Below are 23,515 nucleotides of genomic sequence, written 5' to 3' on the forward strand. Positions count from 1 at the left end.
AAGAATGCGTTTTGACATAATGCGTTATAATGGATATGAAACTAAGATACCAGAAACAAGGAGATGGAATATATGGAAAACCTCATAGAGTAAGAAGAGTATGTGGTACAAGTCTTAAATATTACTTCGAGGATCAGTCTTATGAAGATTTTTTCAAGACAATCCTTAAGAATAACCATAAAGTATAAAATAACTAGGAATTACTCTGAAGAAGAAGAAAGGCAAGGCAGTACTCATTGGTAGAAATATTTTGTAAAGCCATGTAACTAGGCAGCAAAGTAGCCAGTGACTATATTTGAATAAATGCAAAATTTTTTATTGAGGAAAAATTTATATACTTAGACTATAAAATCAGAACAAACTGTTGGTTTCAGGAGACTCCAAAATGAAGGGAAGCTGTGTTTTAAAATATTCATTTAGTGTTTATTATGTGCCTACACTGTGATTAGGAATCATGAATACTAGAATAAAAATAAGAAATGATCCCTATTTTTAAGAATGTTGCAATTCAATAGAAGGGTAATTATTACAAGCGTATGTTGAGTACCTCCAAGAGGTAGAATAATGAAAGAGCTATGGGCCTCATAAGATATGTTTTGTTCTTTGTACAATCGGGCTCAATGGACCGTTATAGGCAAACCACCCAGAAAAATATTAAATTCCTTTAGGAAGTGCTTTGGAAACAAATTGGATAATGTCATTATCCCCTTGTGCAAAACAGGTATATTCATGCCTCCTACAAGGTGCAGTTTACCTTACGTTGGGTAAGAAGCAGTAGAGTATGTTGAAAAGAGGGCAATGGAGAGAGTATATATTGTAATATGAGGCAACAACGAAGAGACTGAAATATTTCAAAAGCAAGGGAGCAAAAGGAAATATGATGTAGTAGAGACCAGGCATTTATATTCAGTACTTGAACAAGGGCTTATTCTGGAATAAGAGAAGAAGAATGCCTGCCTAGATATTTGAAAGAGAAGTTTAGGTGCAAAAATAAATAAAATAAATAAAAAAGCCGTGATGTACATCCTGGCAGGTACCGCCTGAAACATCTTTCTTTGGTAGGCCATATTCATTGTTGCCTTCATCTGAGGAAGCACTGGGCATGGGTACAGTACATTATTTTTTATTGTTATACCGTCTTTTTGTTCCTTTGAGGGGAAAGATTTTCCCTCTTTCTGTCTTTTTTTGTCATTGCATATTTGTTCTTGTCTTTTGGTGAGAAATGACAAGTGACATATCTCATCTTTGGACCAGAGAGTTTCTCCAGAGAACATAATAATTTTAGGTGAAAAGTTGCCTAGTCATTTAAACTCTGGCATCACTCATTTGAATCATTCATTCTGTCAATCCGTATATATTTATTGACCAACGAATGTAGGGCCAGTTTCTGTGCTAGGCACTGTGGATGCAAAAGAGAATTGAATTTTAATATAATTGCAGTGAGCAGCAGAGTATAGTGATTAAGAGCCAGAATTCCTGAGTTATTAGCTCTGTGACCTTGGGCAAACTACTTTGTTTCTCTATGCCTCAATTTTTTAAGCTATAAAATGAGAGTCTTAATAGAACCTACTCATAGAGTTGAAAAGTTAAATATTTTTGTTTTGTTTTGTTATACAAATACTTTTATTGTGTTGACTTTGTACCAGGCAGTGTTCTAAATCATTTTACCAAAAGATAACTCACTTGATTAATTTAAAGTGCTTGGATAGAGGCAGACCGGTCAAGATGGTGGAGTAGGTAAACACTGTGCTCACCTTCACCCATGGCTACATCAAAATTACAACTAAATTATAAAACAGTCAACCTGAAGAATTACTGAAGACCAACTGAACAAAAGTCTTAAAACTAAGGATAGAAAGAAGAAGCCCAATCGAGACTGGTATGAAGGGTGGAGACATGAATGGGCTGGCCCCATGTTGAAAATTTGGAGGGATATCTCAGTTGCAGAGGTCCTCCATGAGCAGTAAGGGGTCCTCGCCCCACAATGGGCTCCCCATCCCAGAGCACCAGTGCCAAGAACAGGATCCCCCACATCTATCTGTGAAAATCCGTTTGTCCAGATGAGATGTAAGGCTGCTGGAAACACAGGCATCCTCTTCAACAGTCCGTGCACAGATTCACTCACTCAGAGACACTCACCCTGGGCTCGAGGAGGGAAAGTGGCTCAAGGGGCACCAGGGACATACAGGGAGAAACCCAGTTGTGTGGCTTAAAGGAGAGGGCTGGAGGGACAGCCACCATTGTCCACATGTTGAACCTTCCTTCCACACAGCCGGCATGTTGGTGCCATCTTTGCTATGTGGAGCCCCACCCCCACACAGCCAAATCTGAATCTGGATTGGCCTGATAAACACCACCTGACCCACCCTGATGACTCTCTGAGACTCCCCCCCAATTCATACTGCTAGAGGCACTTTCAGTGACAAGCAGCCATCCTTAGCCCGTGCATCACTGGAGACTCTTGATTGGTGGGCGGCTGACCTCAGTGTGCCATGTTCCTCTGAGTGGATCCCAGGTTCAACATTGAATCTGCACTAACCAGGTGAACAATACTTACCCAACCCTGGTGACTCCCTGAGACCCTGTCACTCAACTTATGTATTTCAACAGGCTTTTCCAGCAGCTGAGACTTACAGACAGCTGGCAGGTAGTGGTAGGCCTCAGGGTCCCTTGTGCCTTTGGCTAGGCAGACCCAGGCTTGGTACTGGTGGCAGCCTGTCTCAGTTCAAAGTGTGGCCTCTCCCATGTACATACAATCTTCTAATACTGAATCAATAAGAAACAAAATATGAACAGATCTATGACTACTAACGAAATTGAAATTAGTAATCAAAAAACTCCGAACAAACAAGTTCTAGACTGGATAGCTTCACAGGTGAATTTCACCAAATATTCAAAGATTCCACACCTGTCCTTCTCAAACTATTCTAAAAAGTTCAAGAGGAGGGAAGGCTCCCAAGCTCATTTTATGAGTCCACCATTACCCTGAATCCAAAATCAGACAGACTTTACAATAAAGAATATTATAGGTCACTGTCCCTGTTGAACATAGATGCAGTAATCCTCCACAAAACATTAGCAAACCAAATTCAGCAATACATTAAGAAGATCATACACCATGATCAAGTGGGATTTATTTCTTTCGATGCAAGCATGGTTCAATGTCTGCAAATCAGTTAACATGATATACTACATAAAATGAAGGAGAAAAATTATATCATATCAATAGATGCATAAAAAGCATTTGACAAAATCCAATGTGCATTTATGGGAATAGAAGGAATATACCTCAACATAATAAAGGCCATATATGACAAATGCACGGCTAACATCATACTCATTGGGGAAAAGTAAAACACATTTTTTTAATATCAGGAACAAGAAAAGGATGTCCACTTTCACCACTTTTATTCAACATAGCATTGAAGTCCCAGCCACAGCAGTCAGACTAGAAAAAGAAAGAAAAGGCATTCATATTGGAAAGGAAGAAGTAAAACTGTCATTATTTGCAGATGACATGGTACTACATATGGAGAACCCTAAAGAATCCACCAAAAAACTATTAGAACTGATAAATGAATTCAATGAAGTTACATGATAAAAAATGAATATTCAGAAATTGGTTGCATTTTTATATACCAGTAATTTCTCTCAGAGAACTTAAGGAAACAATCCCATTTACAGTTGCATCAAAAAGAACAACTTACCTACGAGTAAATTTAACCAAGGAGGTAAAAGACTTGTACTCGGAAAATTATAAGACATTGAAGAAAGAAATTGAAGATACAAATAAGTAGAAGGATACACCATGCTCATGGGTAGGAAGATTTAACATCATGAAAATGTCCATACTACCCAAGCAATCTGTAGATTCAGTGCAATCCCTATCAAAATATTAGTGGCATTCTTAACAGAAGTAGAACAAATAATCCTACAATTTATATGGAACCACAAAGACCCTGAATAGCCACAGCAATCTTAAGAACAAAGAAGAAAGTATCACATTACCTTATCTTAGTCTATACTTCAAAGTTAAAGTAATCAAACAGCATGATATTGGTAAAAACAGACATATGGATCAACAAAACAGAATAGAAAGCCCAGAAGTAATCTCATGCCTGCATGTTCCGTATTCAATAAATAGTGTTGGGACAACAGGACAGGCACATGCAAAAAAAAAAAAAAAAGAAGAAGAAGAAGAAAAAAAAACCAGACCACCTCCTTACACCATATATAAGAATAAACCCAAAATGGATTAAGAACTTAAATGTGAGACCTGAAACCAAAAAACTCCTGGAAGAAAACATATGCAGTAAACTCTCTGACATAGCTCTTAGCAATATTTTTTTCCAATATACCTCCAAGGGAAACAAAAGATAAACAAATGAGACTACACCAAACAAAAATTTCAACACAGTGAAGGAAACCAACAAAACAAATAGATAGCCTAGTGAATGAGAGAAGATATTTACCATTGATACATCAGATAAGGGGTTAATATCCAAAATTTATGAAGAACTCAACACCAAAAACCCAAACAATCCCAATTTAAAAATGGGCAGAAGACCTAAATAGACATTTCACCAAAGAAGACATACAGATGGCCAACAGGCATATGAAAAGATTCTCAATGTCACCAATCATCAGAGAAATGCAAATTAAAACCACATTTAGATATTATGTCACATTTGTCAGAATGGTCATTGTCAACAAACAACATGTGCTGGCAAAGATATGGAGAAAAAGGAACCCTAGTGCACTTTCGGTGGGATTGCAAATTGGTGCAGCCACTATGGAAAACAGTATAGAGGTTCCTCAAAAAATTAAGAATGAAGCTACTGTATGACCCAGCAATTTCTCTTCTGGGTATCTACACCCAAAATTTGAAAGCTCTTATTTGTAAGACTACATATACTCCTATGTTCATTGAAGCATTATTCTCCATAGTCAAGACATGGAAACAACCTAAGCATCTTTTGCGATTAGATAAAGAAGAGGTGGTACATATATACAGAGGAATACTACTCAGGTATAAAAAAGATAAAATTGCCATTTGCAACAACCTGGATGCATCTTGAAAGAATCATGCTAAGTGAAATAAGTCAGACAAAAAGACAAATTCCATGTAATTTCACTTATACATAGAACCTAAAGAACAAAATAAACAAACAAAAACAAACACTCATAAGATACAGATTACAAACTGATGGCTGCCAAATGGTAGGGGAGTGGGGAGCTGGGTGAAAAAGGTGAAGGGATTAGGAAGTACAAATCGGTAGTTATAGAATAGTCATGGGGATGTGAAGTACAGCATAGGGAATATTATCAGTAATATTGTAATAACTATGTATGGTGCTAGGGGCATACTAGATTTGGGGGAGGGATCACTTTGTAAGTTATATAAATGTCTACTGCACACCTGAAACTAATATAAAATTATATTGAATGCCAATTTTAATTGAAAATTAAAATTAATTTAAAAAGTGTTTGAATGGTGCCTGTCATTACTGCTGTTGTGTAAGTAATAAACTTTAGTGGGGCAGGAGTTGAGTCATCTAGGAAAGATAGGGTAACCTATGTCAGGAATTTTAAGGATATTGGGCTTCTATATTTTCTTTCTTTTTTTTATGCCTTCTTTTTTAGGTTATGAAAAAGTCTGCTAGAGGCTCAGAGAAATGTTTTTAACCTTGTTAGATTTCTGCAGAACTAGAAATGTTAGGAATTCCTGGCCTAGGTGTTATTTCCAAAGGCATTAACAGTCACTTGACACCAGCTGAGGTCTGTATATGTACTAGGTACTATATGGACACAGGGAATATAAAAATGAACCAATGAACAGACATCTGCCTGTGCATGGATGTTTATAGCACCTTTATTCATAATTGGCAAGGAGATAATAAAACAAGGAATTGCAATGAAGTTAAGTTTATTTTAGCTAATATAGTGATAATCTATTTTGTAATTCTAATATTGGTAATTTTGTAAATTTCATTTTTTTCTGGATTAGTCATGCTAACTGGTCTGGTCATCAACTTTATTAATCCTTTCAAAGAACCGTATTTTGACTCTTAGTTATTTTTTCTATTTCATTGATTTTGTACTTATTTTATTATTTTTTACCTCCTCCTCCCTTTGGGCTTAATTTGCTTTTTTTTTTTGCTTCTTAGGATAGAATTTTAGATAGTTGATATTATACCTTTTTATTTCTTTTCTGTCATGAGAATTTGAAGCTGTAAACTTCCCTCTAAACACTGCTTTAGCTGTATCTCACACGTTTTAATATATTGTGATTTCATTGTCATTTAAAAGATTTTGTATTTTCCTTTGTAATTTTATCTTTAACTAATGGGTTGTTTTCCAAACATTTAGAGACTTTAAAATTTTTGTCTTCCCAGAATTCATATATTGAAACCCTAACCCCTAATGTGACTGTATTTGAAGATAGGGCCTTTACGAAAGTAATTATGATGAAATTAAAGTATAAGGATGGGACCCTGATCCTATAGAATCACTATCCTTATAGAAAGAGACCCAAAGAGCTTGCTCTCTCTATATACATGTACAAAGAAATCATATGAGCACACAAGGAGATTATGGCCTCCTACAAGTCAAGAGAAGAGGCCTTGGGATGAGATCTGTGTTGCTGGAACCTTGATATTGGGCTTCCTAAGCCTCCAGAACAGAATTTCTGTTTAAACCACCCAGTTGTGGTATTTTCTTTTGATAGCCCAAGAAGACTCAAACAGTTATTTTTGCTGATTTCTAATTTAATTTTATGTTTTGAAATTTATTGAGACTTACTTGTATGGAACAGCCTATAGTCAGTCTTTGTGAACATTACTTGTGCACTAGAAAAAAATGTGTATAGTTGTTGAGTGTGTTCTGTAAAAGGTAAATTAGATCAAGTTGGTTCTTAGTGTTGTTCAAGTATTCTGTATTTTTACTGATTTTTCTGTTTATTTGTTCTATTACTGAGAGCAAAGTGTTGAAATATGTAACTGTCATTTTTGATTTGCCCTTTTCTCATTTTATTTTGCTTCATTGATATTCAAGTTCTGTTATTGGATGCATTCATACTTAGTGTTTTAATGTCTCTTAATGAATTGACCCCTTTTTCGTTAAGAAATGTCCCTTATTTTTGAAGATGAAGAGATTATACAAATTTTTATTTCTTAAAAACTTTTTCAAAGGTCAGCAGTGTTACACTTTCCACAGGAAATATTTTAAACTTTTACTCCCAGAACTACCTAAATATCAAGGTACGTGAAATGATTGAGTGTACATTAGCACATAGCTTCTTAAGAAAACAACAAAATCAGAAGAGAAAACAAATTGTCAGGTTACAGGCATCCTAAGAAAGGAGATTTTCCTCTAAAAGATTGTTTTCCACTTTTGCAACATAAGAATTGTCCCTTTTTATCTCTTGTAATATTCATTATTCTGAAGTCTACTTTTTATGATCTCAGTAGAGCCAATTCAGCTGCCAAGAATATACAGTGGGGAAAGGATAGTCTCTTCAACATACGGTGTTGGGAAAACTGGACAGCCACATGCAAAAGAATGAAGCTGGACTATTGTCTTGCACCATACACAAAATCAACTCAAAATAGAATAAAGACTTGAAAAAAATTTTCCATTTTCCCATTCTGCTTGACTTTCTTTCATTATTTCCACCGAGTTATAATAACCTTTTAAACATCCTCGTCTGCTAGTTTCATCCTTTATTATTTCTAGTTCTATTTCTATTGACTGAGTTTTCTCTTGTTTATTATGGTCATGTTTTCTTGCTTCTTAGCATGTTAACATTTTTTAATTAGATTCGATGTCACATTACATTGTTGAGTGTCTGCATTTTTGTTTTCTTACATTAACATTGTTAATATTACATTATTGAACTTTGTGTTGGTAGGCAGTAAAGTAACTTGCAGGTTAGTTTAACCTCTTTAAGGCCCCTTTGTAAATTTTTCTAGGGTGGTTCTAAAGTACCATTCACTTCAGGAATAGTTCAGCCCTACAAATGAGGTATGTTTTAAATGAGTCTCTACTGAATTTCCAAGTAGATCATTGAAGATTTCCATTCTGGCTGGTCAGAACGTGAAGGTCTCCTTGGCTTGTGTGAGCTCTGAGAATTATTTAGCATAAAAGTTCCTAGTTTTTGTTTCTCTAGTCTTGTGGAGTTTCATTCCACATATGCATGGCCTAGTCCTTGGTGAAGACATATATAGGTAACTGGAGCTCTTTTTTTCTGTCTAATTTCCTCTTTTCCAGAATTTTGCCCTATAAGTTCTAGCAATCTTACCCTCCCCAAACTTTGATCCCCATTTCATCAACTCAGTGAAGCTATTAGATTCTACTTGGGTTCTGCTTCGTGTGGTCAAGATCCAGAAATTGCTTCCATACCAAAAGCTAGGATGATCATAGAGCTACATTGTTTTAATTCAGCAGCATATTAAAAGGACTAGATACCATGACAAAGTGGGATTTATTCCAAGAATGCAAAGATGATCCAATAGAATAAAATCAATCAGTGTAATACAGTATTAATAGAATGAAGAAAAAAACCCCACATAATCATCTCAACAGATACAGAAGCATTTGAGGAAATTCAACTCTTTCCATGTAAAAAAAAACAAAAAACACAAAAAACTAGAGATAGAAGGGAACTTCTTCAACATGATAAAGGCCATATATGAAGAATCCACAGCTAACATCATACTCAATGATGCAGGAATGAAAGCTTTTCTCCTAAGATCAGAAACAAGACTGCCTGCTTTCATTATTTCTGCATGCTGTTGAAAGTTCTAACCAGAACAGTTAAGCCAAAAAAGAAAAAAGAAATGGAAAAGCATATAGATACAGAAGAAATAAAATGGTCTCTATTCACAGATGACACAATCTTCTTATATGTAGAAAACTCTACTATATAAAGATTTTACACGTACATATAACCATACTATTAGAATTAATAACAAATCCAGCAAAGTTGCAGAATACAAAAAACACAAAATCAGTTGTTTCTGTGTGTTAACAATGAACAGTCTGAAAAGGAAATTAAACAATTCCATTAACAATAGCATCAACGAGAATAAAATACTTATAGGTAAATTTAAGCAAGGAGGCAATAATTTGTACCTTGAAAACTACAGAATTTGGCTAAAAGAAATTAAAGACATAAATAAATGAAAATAACATCTCACATTCGTGGATTGGCAGACTTAATATTGTAACAATGCTATCCAAAATGATCTGCATACTCAATGTAATCTCTCTCAAAATTTTATCAGCCTTTTAGCAGAAATAAAAACCCCAGTCTAAATTCATATGAAATCTCAAAGGGCCTCCTAATAGCCAGAGCAATCTTGAAAAGAAAGAACAAAGTTGAAGGACTCTCAACTTCCTGATTTCAAAATATACTACAAAGCTAAAGTATTTTAAAAGGTGTGGTATTGACGTAAGAGCAATGGAATAGAATAGAGAGCCCAGAAATAAACCCTCTTATGTATTGTCAGATGATTTTTAACAAGGGTGGGAGGAAGGACCATATTTTGAACAAATGGTGTTGAGAAAACTGGATATCCACATGCAAAAGATTGAAGTTGGATCTTTGCTCTACGTCATTTATAGAAATTAAAAATCCATCAAACACCTAAATTTAAGAGCTAAAGTATAAAACTTAGAAGAAAAGATAGGGAAAATTTTTTTCATGACATTGGATTTTGTGGTGATTTCTTGAATATGACACCAAATGTACAGGCAACAAAAGAAAAAAATTGGGTTTTAGCAAAATTAAAAGTTTTGTGTATCAAAAGATACTATAAAGAGAGTGAAAGATAACCCACAGAATGGGAAAAAATATTTGTAAATCACATATCTGCTAGTGGATTTATATCCAGAACATATAAAGAACTCTTACCACTCAACAACAAGTACACAAACAATTCAAAAATAAGCAAAGGACTTGAATAGATTTTTCTCCAAAGAAGGTATACAAATGGCCAATAAGCTCATGAAAAGGTGAATTCAATATCACTAGTGTTAGGAAAATGCAAATCAAAACCATTGAGAGGAATAATTCAAGGACACAACAACATTAAAATAACTATTATCCAAAAAATCCAAAAAAGAAAAATAAATAAATGATGTAAGGATGGAGAGTAATTGGAACCCTAGACATTGCTTGTTCGAATGTAAAATGGTACAGCTGTTTGGAAAACCGTTCCTCAACAGTGTGGACAGTTCCTTAAATTGTTAAACATGAAATTACTATGTGATCCAGCAGTTCAGTCCTGAGATATTAACTCTGAAGATTTGAAAGCAGGGACTCTAGCAGATACGTGTACACCAGTGTTATAGCAGCACTATTCACAATAGCCAAATGTGGAAACAGTCAAATGTAGATTGACAGATAACTAGATTAACAAAATGTAGTATATACATACAATGGAATATTATTCAGTCTTTAAGTGGAATGAAATAGTTCTGATACATGTTGCAACAAAGATGAACCTGGAAGACATGCAAAGTGAAATAAGCAAAACACAAAAGAACAAATATTGTATGATTCCACTTATATGAGATACATAGAATAGCAAACTCATAGAAACAGAAAGTGAAATAGAGGTTACCAGAGGCTAGGGGAAAGAAGGGGTGAAGAGTTATTTTTTAATGGGTACAGAATTTTTGTTTGGTATGATAAAAAAAGTTCTGGATATGTATAGTGGTAATGGTTGTACAACATTATGAGGGTACTTAATGCTACTGAATTAATGTCACACACTTAAAAATGGTTAAAATGTTAAATTTTATGTTACATATATTTTACCACTAAAACAGTTGATGCGGGATTGCTCCACGGGTCAGGTGTCCAGGGGACCCTGACCTGGAGCTCCAGTGACCAGGTCCTTGTCTTATGCTGCAAGAAAGAATTCAAGGATACAGCAGACCGCAAGTTTTACTAAAGTGAAAGTACACACTTAAGAGAAAAGTGAGGACAACTCAGAGGTTTCCCCTAAGCTGTCTGAATTATGGGCTTTTGTTTTCTTGTTTTTTGTTTATGGGCTTTTATTTGTTTTCCTGTAGGTGCGTGTGTCCCAAGGCAATCCATCCTGCCTCCGGGTCTTATCTTGTTTCTCATGCCACTTGGAAGGGAGAGTGTGGCCCAAGGACATCTATGTTGTCTCCCGACCATGGCACTTGAAATCAAAACTGGGGGAGGCCTGGGTAAGGGGCAACGGAGAAATTCCAGAGCCACAGGGAAAGGGCTCAGTAAGAGACTAAGGCAAAATTCTAGAGCGGCATCCTTGAGGGGAAGGGGAACTTCCCTAGGCTACTTATCCTGCCTTATTTACATGTCCTTAAATATGCATGCATTTTTTTAAATAGGTATTATTATTTTGTGTACATGTGTTTTTAATTTGTAAGAAGATAGTGTACTATTAATGCCAGCATTACGTTTTAAAATTGTTACTTTATATATGATTTTTCAATGCTTCTAACTTTTAACTATATTTTAGTTATCTATTCCTCAAAGGATGGACACCTAAATTATCATCAGCTCCATACTGTTACAAAACATATGCAATTAACATGTTTTTACATTACCCTTTATAGATAGGATAATCACAGTGGTTCAAACTGAGATGCTTTTGAAATTGAAGTGGAATATTTTGATTACACTGGGACAACAGGTGTATATCAAGACTCCCAGACAAACCAAGATATGTGGTCCACCCTGTTTTTGGAAGATTGTCCTAGGACACAGCCGATAGTCAGCAGATATGTACTGAGATACCCCCTTTTCCCTCTAGTTGTTTCCAGCTGCTGCCTGTTACAGTTGGTTGGTGCATATTCTGGACTGATTGATGCTTATTTTAAATATTACCCTTGCTAGAAACTACTCATGAAGGGGGATGTCTGGGGCACAGGTTATAGACATACTTAATTGCAATAAGTTTGAGTTCTAGTTCAGTCTTGTCCTATTAGTAGAGAGACAGACTTTTTAATCTGTCTTTTTATATTTCAGGACTTTTCACATTTATACTGTATATTTATTCATCCTTTCTCCATCCAGCTATCTGTTTTGGATCTGTAGAAAGTATTACTAGTTTATTGACAACTATTCTTCGTACAGCTACTAAATACAGCAACCACTATGTAGTTTATAAGGATTTTTTCAGATTTCATGTAACAATTACCTTTTGAGATAGGGCAGCATTTATAACCCTTATGTTACAGAAAAGGAAGCTGAGGATCAGAGGTATACTGAAACCAGTAATAGGCTAGTGATTATGGCTCTTCTTTCCGGTTGTGCAACCAGATTTTTGTTTTTTAATTTTTTCCAAACTATCTCTTTCTTTTTTTGCACTGTGGCTCTGAATTCTACATTACCAGACATAAAATCCTAGGAAACCCTAGGGAAATTCCTTTTTCTTTCTTTCTTTCTTTTTTTTTTTTTGTCAGTGCATAGGTAAAATCTCTTCATAACAATGGTTTTCGTAAAGTGAAATCCCTCCTACAATGTAGTGGTTAGTACATGGAAATAGTATTTTGGTGGTCGGTTTTCTTCTTTAAAAATATTTTATTTCATTGTGGTAAGAGCTCTTAAATGATATCTACTCTCTTGACTGATTTTTAAGTATATTATAATACATTATTATTATATATGGGCACAATGTTGTACATCAGATCTCTAGAACTTACTAATCTTGTGTAACTGAAATTTTATGCTTGTTTAAAATAGTCACCCCTAGAAGCAAAGAATAGAATGGTGATTGTGAGGGGCTAGGGAGAGGGGAAAATGGGGAGTTGCTAATCACTGAGTAGTCAGTTTGCTACCGTAAATAAAACTTGGCAATTACTATACCCAAGAATGTGGTTTGCACTTGAGGTAGAAAAGGAAAGAGGAGTGAATTTGATGATTTAGTCCTATTATGAAGCATCAGTTACTTTTCTGTTTCCCAAGATTCCTGCCAGCACCTATAAGACTACCCCCTCAACTCAAAATAGAAAAAAGAATAAATGAAACTTCCAAGACTGTTTCTTCCGAAACACCATCATACACAAATTCTCCGAAAGGTTGGAGGAAGAGAAGTATGGAGGAGAAAGTTTGATTAGGAGTAGTTCATTTGCTAATTAGTTGAAAGCATGGTTTTTTCTCATGAACACAGCTAACCCTATTACATTATTGGCAGGAAGGTCATGAACTGGGTCCTCTGAATCCCACAAACAGAATCAGAATTAAGTGTGAGCAGACGCTCGTCTTAGAATCACCATTATTCTTTCTCTGAGTTAGTATAGATCTTTCTTTTTATATTCAACAAACCATATTGATTGCCATGTTTGTATTTTTAGTTCTACCTGGTCTGAATGGGCAACTCTAGGTAATCTGGACCTCTATGATGATACTATTCACTGACTCACCAGCCTCCCCTCTCCACCAGGCCTTTCTCCTTTCTTTTTCTTCTTCTTCTTTAATCCCTTTCTTTTTCTTCATCCCTATCTCCTTCACAACTCCTCCATGATTTTCTCAGGGCTGGGCTTCAACATCGTCGGTGGGACAGATCAGCAGTATATCTCCAATGACAGTGGCATCTACGTCAGCCGCATCAAAGAGAATGGGGCTGCGGCCCTGGATGGGCGGCTCCAGGAGGGTGATAAGATCCTTTCGGTGAGAACTGGCTTCGGCCTCCTTCACTGTCCCTTGCTCCCTAGACCCTAGTTCCTACTTCTAGTCCTTTCCTTGGGAAGATTCCTGCCTGCCTTTTTGGATCTGGAACTATCCAAATTATAGAGTTCAATGGGAGGGACCTTGATCAGTCATCTTTTCCAGCCCTACCATAATGTATGGAGGATATTACCTCACTTGATAGACAAAGCAAATTAAGTCCAGAATGTGAAGTTACTTACCCAAGTTCAAAAACTGTGAAACAGTGAGAGGTAAGGGACTTGCAGATGGGGGAGGCATTTAAAACCCACAATTTTTGTCATTCTTTCATTATACTTATCACTTGTCTTTTGTTGATTAAAATACTAATATGTATTCCTTTATGCCATAAGCAGCAAAAAAGGAAGGTCTTTTTAGACTCAGAGCCCCTTTTCACCCATTATTAAGGTAAAAAATTAAAATGTAATCTGATTTGGAGGTCTGTCCACTGTGCTCCCATTTTACTCTGCTAATGTATGTAGTAATACCCTTATTACACGGTAACCATTAATTTTATTATTATCTGGAAGTCCCTCAAGGGCAGGGACCAGATCTTTTTTTAACCTTTTACATTCTAGCACAGTACTCAGTGTATATTTAACAAATTACAAATTAAGGCAAACCCAGCAAGGTTGGCCGATCCAGAATATAGAGTATCATGGATGGTAATATCACATTTTAGTCCTTCTCACTGACCCTTTTGCTGCTCTCAGTACAATAAGCTTCTAGACCGTATTTATTAATCCATTGAGATAGAGACAATGATAATCTACCTTTTATCTGAAAGGACATTGAGAAGTTAAGAAGCAGATTATTTCCTATAGCTCCCAGGAGAAGGACATTCTAAAAACATGAAGTCAAATTGAGTGGTACGTTAAGGAAAACTTGAGAGTAGTTTGTTAAAGTAAGATATAGCATGTATTTAGGAACTATGCATTCTAATATTTTGACACAAGAGAGACTTAAAAAGTATCAGGGTTAAAAATAGCAGTATTATTCAAAAAGCTTTGGTTAAAGGTAGGTTATTGAAAAATGAGAATGGTTAGAAGTTTTTGAGCACTATATGCTAAGCAATATGCGGAGAACTTTAAACTGATTTAATATTGTAGTAACCCTATGAGGTGGGTACAATTATTATGCCTGTTTTGCAGCTAAGGAAGCTGAGTCTTGGTAAGATCGGGCAGCTTGCCCAAGGTCACACAAGTAGTAAGTGGCAGAGGGCTAAAACTTTGGTCTGTCTGAATTTGGAACCTGTACGCTTATACAGTATTCTATACAACCTCCAAAAAGGTAAATGAGGAGCTAGTATTAGTTATCCTAAAGAGAAAGTTACATGGTGAATTAGTAGATTTTATGTATGGTTTTATATAAAAACTGAAATTAATCTTTCTATAAAGGGTAGAATTAGAAAAAAGACAAACCTCAATGTGAGAGAATTTATTAGATATAAGCTGAGACGAGAAGCCTTTCTTATGTGGGTTATTGTCTCATAGAGAAAAAAATAATTGGAAGACCACTCAAGTTTTTAAAAAGGGTAGGAGATAAATGCCAATGAGGAGAAAAGTAGATGTCTAAAAAGCTCATCTCACTTGACTTTAAAATTTATAGCAAAGAGAATTTCACTTTATCAAAATACAAGAAGTATTACAAAGGTCTATACAAGATATTTACTATTACAAATATATATATATAACATAAAAAATGATTTAAGTTTATGTTCTGGCCAATTAAGGCAAAGACATGTGAAAGAAGAGGGGAAAATGCAAGTCAGATATGGAGAGAAATAAAGAAGACAGAAAGAGAATAAGATGAAGCATGTATAAGGAAAAGGCCAGCATATTCTCTCCATTCTATCCAGGTCTATATTCTTTGACTCCAGTTTCCTTTCCAAGAGTTTGCTCCAAAATTATTCTTCTTAGATCCTTAAGAAATAATGCCTCTCTTGTCTCATCATCCTGTTCCCTCTTTATTCTTAAGTGAACTTGTTAGACATTAACCATTAAATGATTGCATCCATGTTTAACTCACTTTATCCCTTTGATATACTTGAGTATTCACTTATTATTGGCTTTGGAGTCTCTCTAAAGTGATGCTAAATTATTTATTAGCTTATATTTCCATTGATTCTTTATGAGCTTTCCTATTCTCACACAGGTTATTTTTCCATGTTATAAAATATGCCCCATATATTTAAAAGATATGTAAATATATCTTTTAACTTTTGTTAGATAATCAAACTATATCCCTTCCTTAGCACATATCCATTTAGATAACTAATAGAAGTAGCATTAAGTGATCTAGATTTCTTGGGCGTTATTATTGACTAATCTTTTTATTTCTCCCTAAATGCCCATGTTTTGTCTTAATTTCAAGTTCTAAAATTAAATAACTGTATGATTTATTATGTAGTTTTCCCTTTCACATCCAACGTGAAATTTAAATTTCTGTGAACACTGGGTGGTTTAAACTAAAAAAAAAGAAAGAAATTTCCTTAATGACTGTAAATGATATTTAAGGCCCTGTTACATCTGATAACCATGAAACAAACACAGATGTTACATATAGCAGAACAGACCTGAAATTGAGATGAGGGCTGAGGATTTCTCACTCAGAGTTCATTGTGTTTGATGGTGAGGATGGTATAATATTGTATAGATTATCAGGGAACCTGGGGAAATTTTATTTTTGTGGGGAAAAAAAAAGTAAGCTGTCTAGGTTTCTTACTTTCCCCATGTGTCTGCCTAAATGAAGGGAGGTGGATAGTCAAGAATAGTCAATCCTCAGTGAACTATACATTTTTATGAAGAGTGAGCATCTAGTAAGTTAGTTGCTCTGTGAATGAATTATAGCATAACTTTTTTGGTTGGGCCTGATGATTAATTGGAACTGGATAATTTTTTTTTCTTCTTTCAACTTTGTTAAATAAAAGAGACCCTCTTCCCCAAAACTGCAGTTCATTTCAGGATCTTGGTAAAAAATTAAAATATCCAGAGTGAAATCTGAGGTTATTGCTTCTTAAATTGAGCCCATTCTTCACATCTTATACATCTACATTTATATTATCCTATATTTAGAGCTGCTGTAACTCTTAACATTATCTTGAGATAATGTTAGATTATCCTGAGGCAATTCAAAATTACTAATCATTAAAGAAAACAAATTTTAACTCAGTTTACTCATTACCTAAGGCAAGAAATAGAAAACTAATTTCTAAAGACTGCTAACAGCCATAGTTAAGGCAAAAAAAATTATGTGTTTCCCCTTCAGTTAACTAGAACATTACCAGCCCAGGTCTCTGAACATTTTAGTCAGCAAAATTTTCTAGCATATCACAAATCTGCCATAGCTTAAGTTCAATAGAACTTACTGTGCCATACATTAAGGAAGCTGAAGTAGCAAGTTTAGTAGTGTTCTAAGATTTCTCAGTAGTTTTTAATCCTAAAAGTGAGGTCCAAGGACCATCTGGCCATCACCCGGGAACTTGTTAGAAATGCAGTCTCAGGAACCTTCCTCAGCTTGCATTATAACCAGATCTGAGTAAGTGTGAATAAAGTTTGAGAAGCACTACTGAAGGCTACTGTCTTTCAGACCTTTTAAATTATGACCTGTAAAAGGAAGTAGATGTTTACACACACTCGAAGCAGAGTTTAACAAAATAATAATTCTTCTACATACTCTCTGATATGTTGTGTTTTCTTCTAAGTTCACTTTCTAAAAATTAAATACTGGTCTTGATCCACTGAATTGACTTCACTATCTTCTGTAATGGGTCAATAGACCCATATTTGAAAAATCACAACTCCAGTAAATGGAAAATCACAGATGAAATTTGTGGATGCATAGAATATGTATTAAATAGATTAAGTAGGCTGGGTGTGGAGACCAGTTAGAAGGCCATTTCAGGCAGTTTAGGTTGAGCTAACTCAAACTTCAGAATCCCCTGGAGGGCTTGTGAAAGCATAGATTGGTAGGATGGGGCCTAATAATTTTCACTTTTCACAAGTTTCCAGGTTAGTGCTAATGCCGCTAAGTCTGAGACCACACTTTGAGACCCTCTGGTCTCTATTAAGAAAGATGGTGATAAAGAGAATGGATTCTACATGTATTTAGGGGTAAAGCCTACAGAACGTGATGGTTAGTCAATATGACCTGGAATGTGTGAAAATGCTAAGAAGAGGTAGATGTTGGAAAGCAAATTTGGCTCTGGAGCGAGATGACATTGTCAAGAAAGAAAGAATCATGATTTGTTTTATGGGGCTGGTTTACATCAAAAAAGAGTGAGAAATGGTTCTTTAAAAATGAAATTCCATTTGCATTTCTAAAAGGCCCCTTGTTTGGGAGTTTTATTTTTTTAAAAAAGCAATTAGGGTAACAGTCCTCTTATGTTAGAATACCTTTAGGCTTAACTAGGAGGATCAGAAGGCATAATTGGCATAATTTGCCTATGCCCTGTATAGCACCTTCTTTTGCCTGATGTCACCAAATATCTTTCTTTCCTTAGCAGAAGGAAGCTCAGGTGATGACCAAGATTACACACTGGGTCATTGGTGGATAAAGCTGCTAATAGACTACAGGCCTTTCAGCTTTGTGTAATATTGAGACTATGTCAGTCAGGCTTTGTGTAGTTATGGCTTGCGGGGTATATTCTTACGGGAGATCATGTGACATTTATTATACTCGAGTGCATAGCCTCTCTAGTTTTATCACCTATAAAATGGGGCTCCTAACTTATAGGAGGACCATTGTGAAGACTAAATAAGTTAATACATGTAAAATGAATAGACAACTCCAGAGATGATAATAAATATGCAGTGGTTGCTGGCAATTATTACTCACTACTATGGCAAAGATGATTTTGAACTCAGTATTCCTGCCATTGAGTGTCGTATTAGTGACTCAGTTCTCCCATTTGCATTCATATTACTATGAAACCTGGCTCCGATATTGAGCTATGACATCTTTGGCATTCATTGACATGAATGCATCATTACCTTATTTGTCTCTGTAGGAAAAGAAATACCTCTTTTTTTTTTTTTTTCTTTTTTTTTTTTTTTTTTTTACAATGAGAAATACAGTTTTCCCATGGGTTAGATTAGTTGAATATTGTCACTACAATCAGTGGTCTCACACCTATTCTCTCCCCCAGGAATTAACTAGAAAATTGAGTCACTGAGAATGACGCAATTGAGAAATCCTAAAGTTCTTTCTCTGTGACACATCTACCAAAAAAGAAAAGAAAGACATAAGCAGAATATGGCTTGATAGCACGAAATCAAAGCCCATTAACTAGAAAACCCTGTATTCATTCCTACACTATGGGTAGCAGGACTGACCCAATTTAAGATCAATCTTGAAAGATAAATAGAATTTTTTAAAAGGGAAAGGTATTCAGATGCTGGATATCGCTTAAGCACAGGTATGAAAGTAAGAATATATGTTTTATATCCCAGGATTATGAGTTATATGATTTAGCTAGAGCAGAAGATATATGAAAGGGAGTAGTGAGAGACTAAACTGAGAAGATAATTTCAAGCTATTTCCTTTAGGACTTCGTGTACCAGAATGAGAAATTAGGCATGCACTCTTTCTTCTCCTGTTCCTATTTTTGTTTTGAGTCATAAAGTGACATAAACAGAATTGTACTTGGGGAAGATTGGTCTGGAGATATAGTATTTGAATAGGTTCGAATGGGGGAGGACTTAAAGGAAAGTAAGTCAGAGAGGTGATTACAGAAGTTCAGCTAAAAATATCCACAGCCTAAAGAGAGAGGTAATAAAAATTAAATAGCATATGAGGAAAGTCATTGTTATTAGACTACGGGATTTGGCAGTATATTGTATGTGAAGATTGACAGAGTGGAGACAGTTTTAAAATATCGAAATTTTAGTCTGAGGACTAAGAAGGAAGTTGGGATAGTCTGGTTTTGTGGGAAATAATAAAGAGACTTTGGATATGTTGAATTAGGATATAGCAGAATATTCAAGTACAGGCAACCAGGAGGAAATTGGCAAATCCAGAAGTAGGGATAAAAATTTGAGGGTTGTTTTGCAGACTACAGTTGAAATTGTGAAAGATCACATGGGAGAAAAGCTAAAGAGGACAAAAGACAACTGCCATTAAGGAATATTTACGTACCGTAAGAAAGAAGTAAAAAGGAATCGGGAAAGGAATAGTTTGAGACCTAAGAGGGCTCAGTATTCATAAGCTAAGACAGGAGAGAACTGCAGAAGGGAGGAGGTGGTCTGAAGACTGAAAAAGGGCTATAGGATCTGGCGATTGGAATTCACTGCTGTCCTGCGGGACAGCATGTTCTTCTCTCTCATTTCATTTATTATGAGATTACAAGAGAATGGAGTGAAGGGATGCTGAGGAAGTGGAGGCAGTGCATACAAACAGTTCTTTAAACAAGTTTTGCAATGAAAGAGGAGAGAAGATGAGAAGAAGGTGATAGTGGATTCCAAGAAATATTTGTATTTTCTTTATAGATGAGGATAAATTTAGTTGAGAAGGAGCAGAGGGTGATAATAATTAAGGAATCGAGAGGAGTAAGTGACTAAGTTCTGTATGGAAGCTAGAAGGAATATGATCTAGAGCACTAGTAGATGGTTTAGCCTCATAAAGGAAATAATTCAGACACAAAGAGGAAGTAGCAGTGAGAAGATATCATACTTTTAGGGGGAAGGAAAGAAAATTGAGAAAGTGTTTGTAAGAAGTTCTCAATATTCTCAAGAAAGATAAGGCAGTCTACAGCCATGCCACCCTGAACAAGCCCAATCCTGTCTGATCTTGGAAGCTAAGCAGGATCGGGCCTGGTTAGTACTTGGATGGGAGACCACCTAGGAAGACCAGGTGCTGTAGCGTAAAAAATGAAAAATAAGGGATTGTAAGCTGACAAGGTCCTTGCAATCTGTGAGGTCAACCAAAGGTTGCCTCACCTAAAAATCAAAAAAAAAAAAAGAAAGAAAAGGCAAAGGAATCTGCCTAGAGAGAGATGGAATTGGAATTGGAGTTTGATGGTAGAAAAGGTGTGGAACAGCTACCACTGGGTATTTATAAGAGAGTTCACCAGATGATGGAAGGGTTGTAAGAGTATAGCAGAAGTCATCTAGCATAGATCTGTAGTGGAGTGTGTGACTGTCTGTTTTTCTCTAGGATTATTAAACTCGATAACAAAGAAGGTAAATGCAGTGTGTTGCCCAGTACTGGAAAGATGGCAGAAGATCATGGGGACAAGGAATTTTTATATTTTACCAAGTGCTTTGTTGAAATAACAACAGGAACTCCTAGATAGGTAAGGATGCAAGTAAAATCTGAAAAGGTTAAAGGCATTGATGAGGATAAAGAGGCTCCTCAGGAGAGGAATAAGAAGTGTGAGGGGAGTAGAAATTATGGTCAGTTTTTAAGAGTCTGAGATATTGAAGTTGAACCAAGCCTAATATTGAAGTCCAAGGCTTATGGTAGTTGGTGACTAACAGAATAGAGCTAGAAACTATTAATTTGGGAAGGTAGACAGTCTACAAGGCCACAGTGTTGTTAGATTAATTCACCAAGGATACTGGCAGGAGATAGAGTGGAGGGGCTATTATGAACCTCTAGGAGAAGGAAGACTGTGGCAAGGAAGGTGAGAGGGTTGAATAAGTCAACAGCTCGAGTTTCAGCTGAGCAGGGAATAATGAGCCATGGTGGAGGAATAGTGCAGAAGGAACAGTAAAACGCAGGCCACTTTGATCTTCCTTCTGGTATTTAAAAGCCCTAACCCTAACTCCTACATTTATTATGCCTTTTGGTAAATTACCTAAACTTGCTAAGCTTCAGTTTCTTCATCTGTGAAAACAAGATGATAATGTCTACCTCATAGGATTATTGTGAGAATTAAATTAGATAGTTCCTTAATGTAAAACATATAGCACAGACCTACCAAATAAATAGATGTTCTTGCTGCTGTCGTTGCTGATGACATTGACACGTATAAAAGATATGTAGATCTGGCATAAAGTGGGCTATGCTCTGTCACTGAGTGCCGTATAGGATAGATATCTCTTGTGGCCAGTGTCAGCCCTGGCACTAAAATAGTGTTAATACCAATAGTCCTTCACATCTCTCACCTCTAAATAGTAGGACTGACCTACACTGAAACATTTTTTTAGGAGTTTGTATTATCACAGGAATATGGTTTTTAGTAAACTCAAGGAGGATAGGAGAATCCATGGAATCAAGGGCAATTGTTCATAATAGAACAACAATGATAGAATGGGATAAGAGATTTGTACCACATCAAAATAAATAGTGGGAGAGTTTCATAGTTATATTTCTAGAGTTGTAGCTGGCAATACCATGAATTAGGAATAAACTTAGACCATGTTATCCATCAGGAGCCAGGCCGATGCTCATGGAAGACATATAAATACAAGAACAGACTCCCAAGTGTCAAGATGGGCTATAGGAGCTAAGATGAAAGAGCAACCACTTTTTTGTTTTTCTTAGATGCTCTTCAAATGGCCCATGGAACCTAAGTTCTAGGAGAACATAGCTTTGAAAATGAAAAGTTATACTGAGTTCTGAGTAACTTTACCCATTCTCCTAACCCTTGGGATTTACTCTGTAGGAGTTTGTTTTTTAAATGTTTGGTCACATGAGAGTAAATCTTTGACTTAAGAGAGTTTGTATTCTGCCTCTTACTACTTTTCCTTGCTGTTTTTGACAGGTAAATGGCCAAGACCTAAAGAATCTGCTACACCAGGATGCTGTAGACCTCTTTCGTAATGCAGGCTATGCCGTGTCCCTGAGAGTGCAGCACAGGGTAAGTGTCATCCGCAGCCAGAAACCTGGCATCAGGTTTTTGTACTGTTCTGTGAATAAACCCTGTGGTATAATCTTCAGTGATATGTTTGGGTTTTTTTTCTTTCACTCTCTTTTGAAGTGTTTGACTGGCATAGGCAGGGGTCTTCTGGGACTTATACTTATCATCAAAGGGAATTCATAACTGTATTTTTGCAAACCAGGTCCTAGCTTCAAGGTAATGTGCCTTCAAAATAAAGCTTGACAACCAAATTAAAATAAATGGGGAAAAGTTACAACCAGAATCTTTTTTTTTTTTCAGTATGGAAGGAAACATGTTGCCGTTCAACATTCTTACTTATAAAACTCTAAGTATAAAGGTGGGTTTTCTCATACCCACTCACTATGTGTTTTTCCCTATCACTGCCATGAACCCTTTAATTATCAACTTGGTGACTCTCCTGACCAAAGCTCTAATGCTCAAAGGTGAGCTCCAGGAAAACAGAAATGGAATTCAGAATTCAGTCAAGGCAGCACCTATCCCTATATCCACTTCTTAGTTCCCAGTGTTTTATAATTTGGATGATGGGAAAAGATTCCTGGGTAGACGTAATTCTTCCCATAGGAAGGATTTTGGAACGTGTTTGCAAAACAGGTTCAATGTGCCTTTAAAGTTATTCCCTCTTAAATTGATGCTTGGATGTGATTTCTTTATGCTTATTTACCTGTTCCATACAGGTTTCACCTTTAGCTGTGTCTAGTACTACAAAATAAGAGATGAAGGACATGACCCCATCTTAGGAGGGAGTGTGTGCCTTTTGACATACGGAAAGTATTTCTAAATAATGGCATTACCTGGGTGCAGTTTATGCTTAGATAACAGATAATTTAAATAACATTGTCCACACCTGCTTTTATTGCACTCCAATGACTGACGATCTTTCTAAGTCAACATTTTTAGGAAGATGGATGTCCCCAACTCTGCCTAATAACTTCCAGGTTTCCTATAGGATCAATAAGCTTTATCACATGTCT

The 23,515-nt window shown here is 36.0% G+C and overlaps 1 protein-coding gene and 1 pseudogene across 1 annotated transcript in view; both read left to right on the forward strand.

Moving 5' to 3' along the window:
- The first annotated feature begins 13,255 nt into the window (after positions 1-13,255).
- Positions 13,256-23,515, forward strand: part of COX16 (cytochrome c oxidase assembly factor COX16) — a 39,676-nt gene continuing 29,416 nt past the window's right edge. The window contains exons 1-2 of the mRNA XM_039876974.1: positions 13,256-13,666; positions 22,407-22,502. Coding sequence (XP_039732908.1) covers positions 13,517-13,666; positions 22,407-22,502 — 246 coding nt within the window. The 5' untranslated portion in view covers positions 13,256-13,516. The remainder of the gene's footprint in view (positions 13,667-22,406; positions 22,503-23,515) is intronic.
- On the forward strand, positions 20,445-20,563 carry LOC120614173 (uncharacterized; annotated as a pseudogene).

This window comes from Pteropus medius, unplaced genomic scaffold, assembly GCF_902729225.1.
Source record: "Pteropus medius unplaced genomic scaffold, Ma_sr-lr_union100, whole genome shotgun sequence".
Lineage (NCBI taxonomy): Eukaryota > Metazoa > Chordata > Mammalia > Chiroptera > Pteropodidae > Pteropus > Pteropus medius.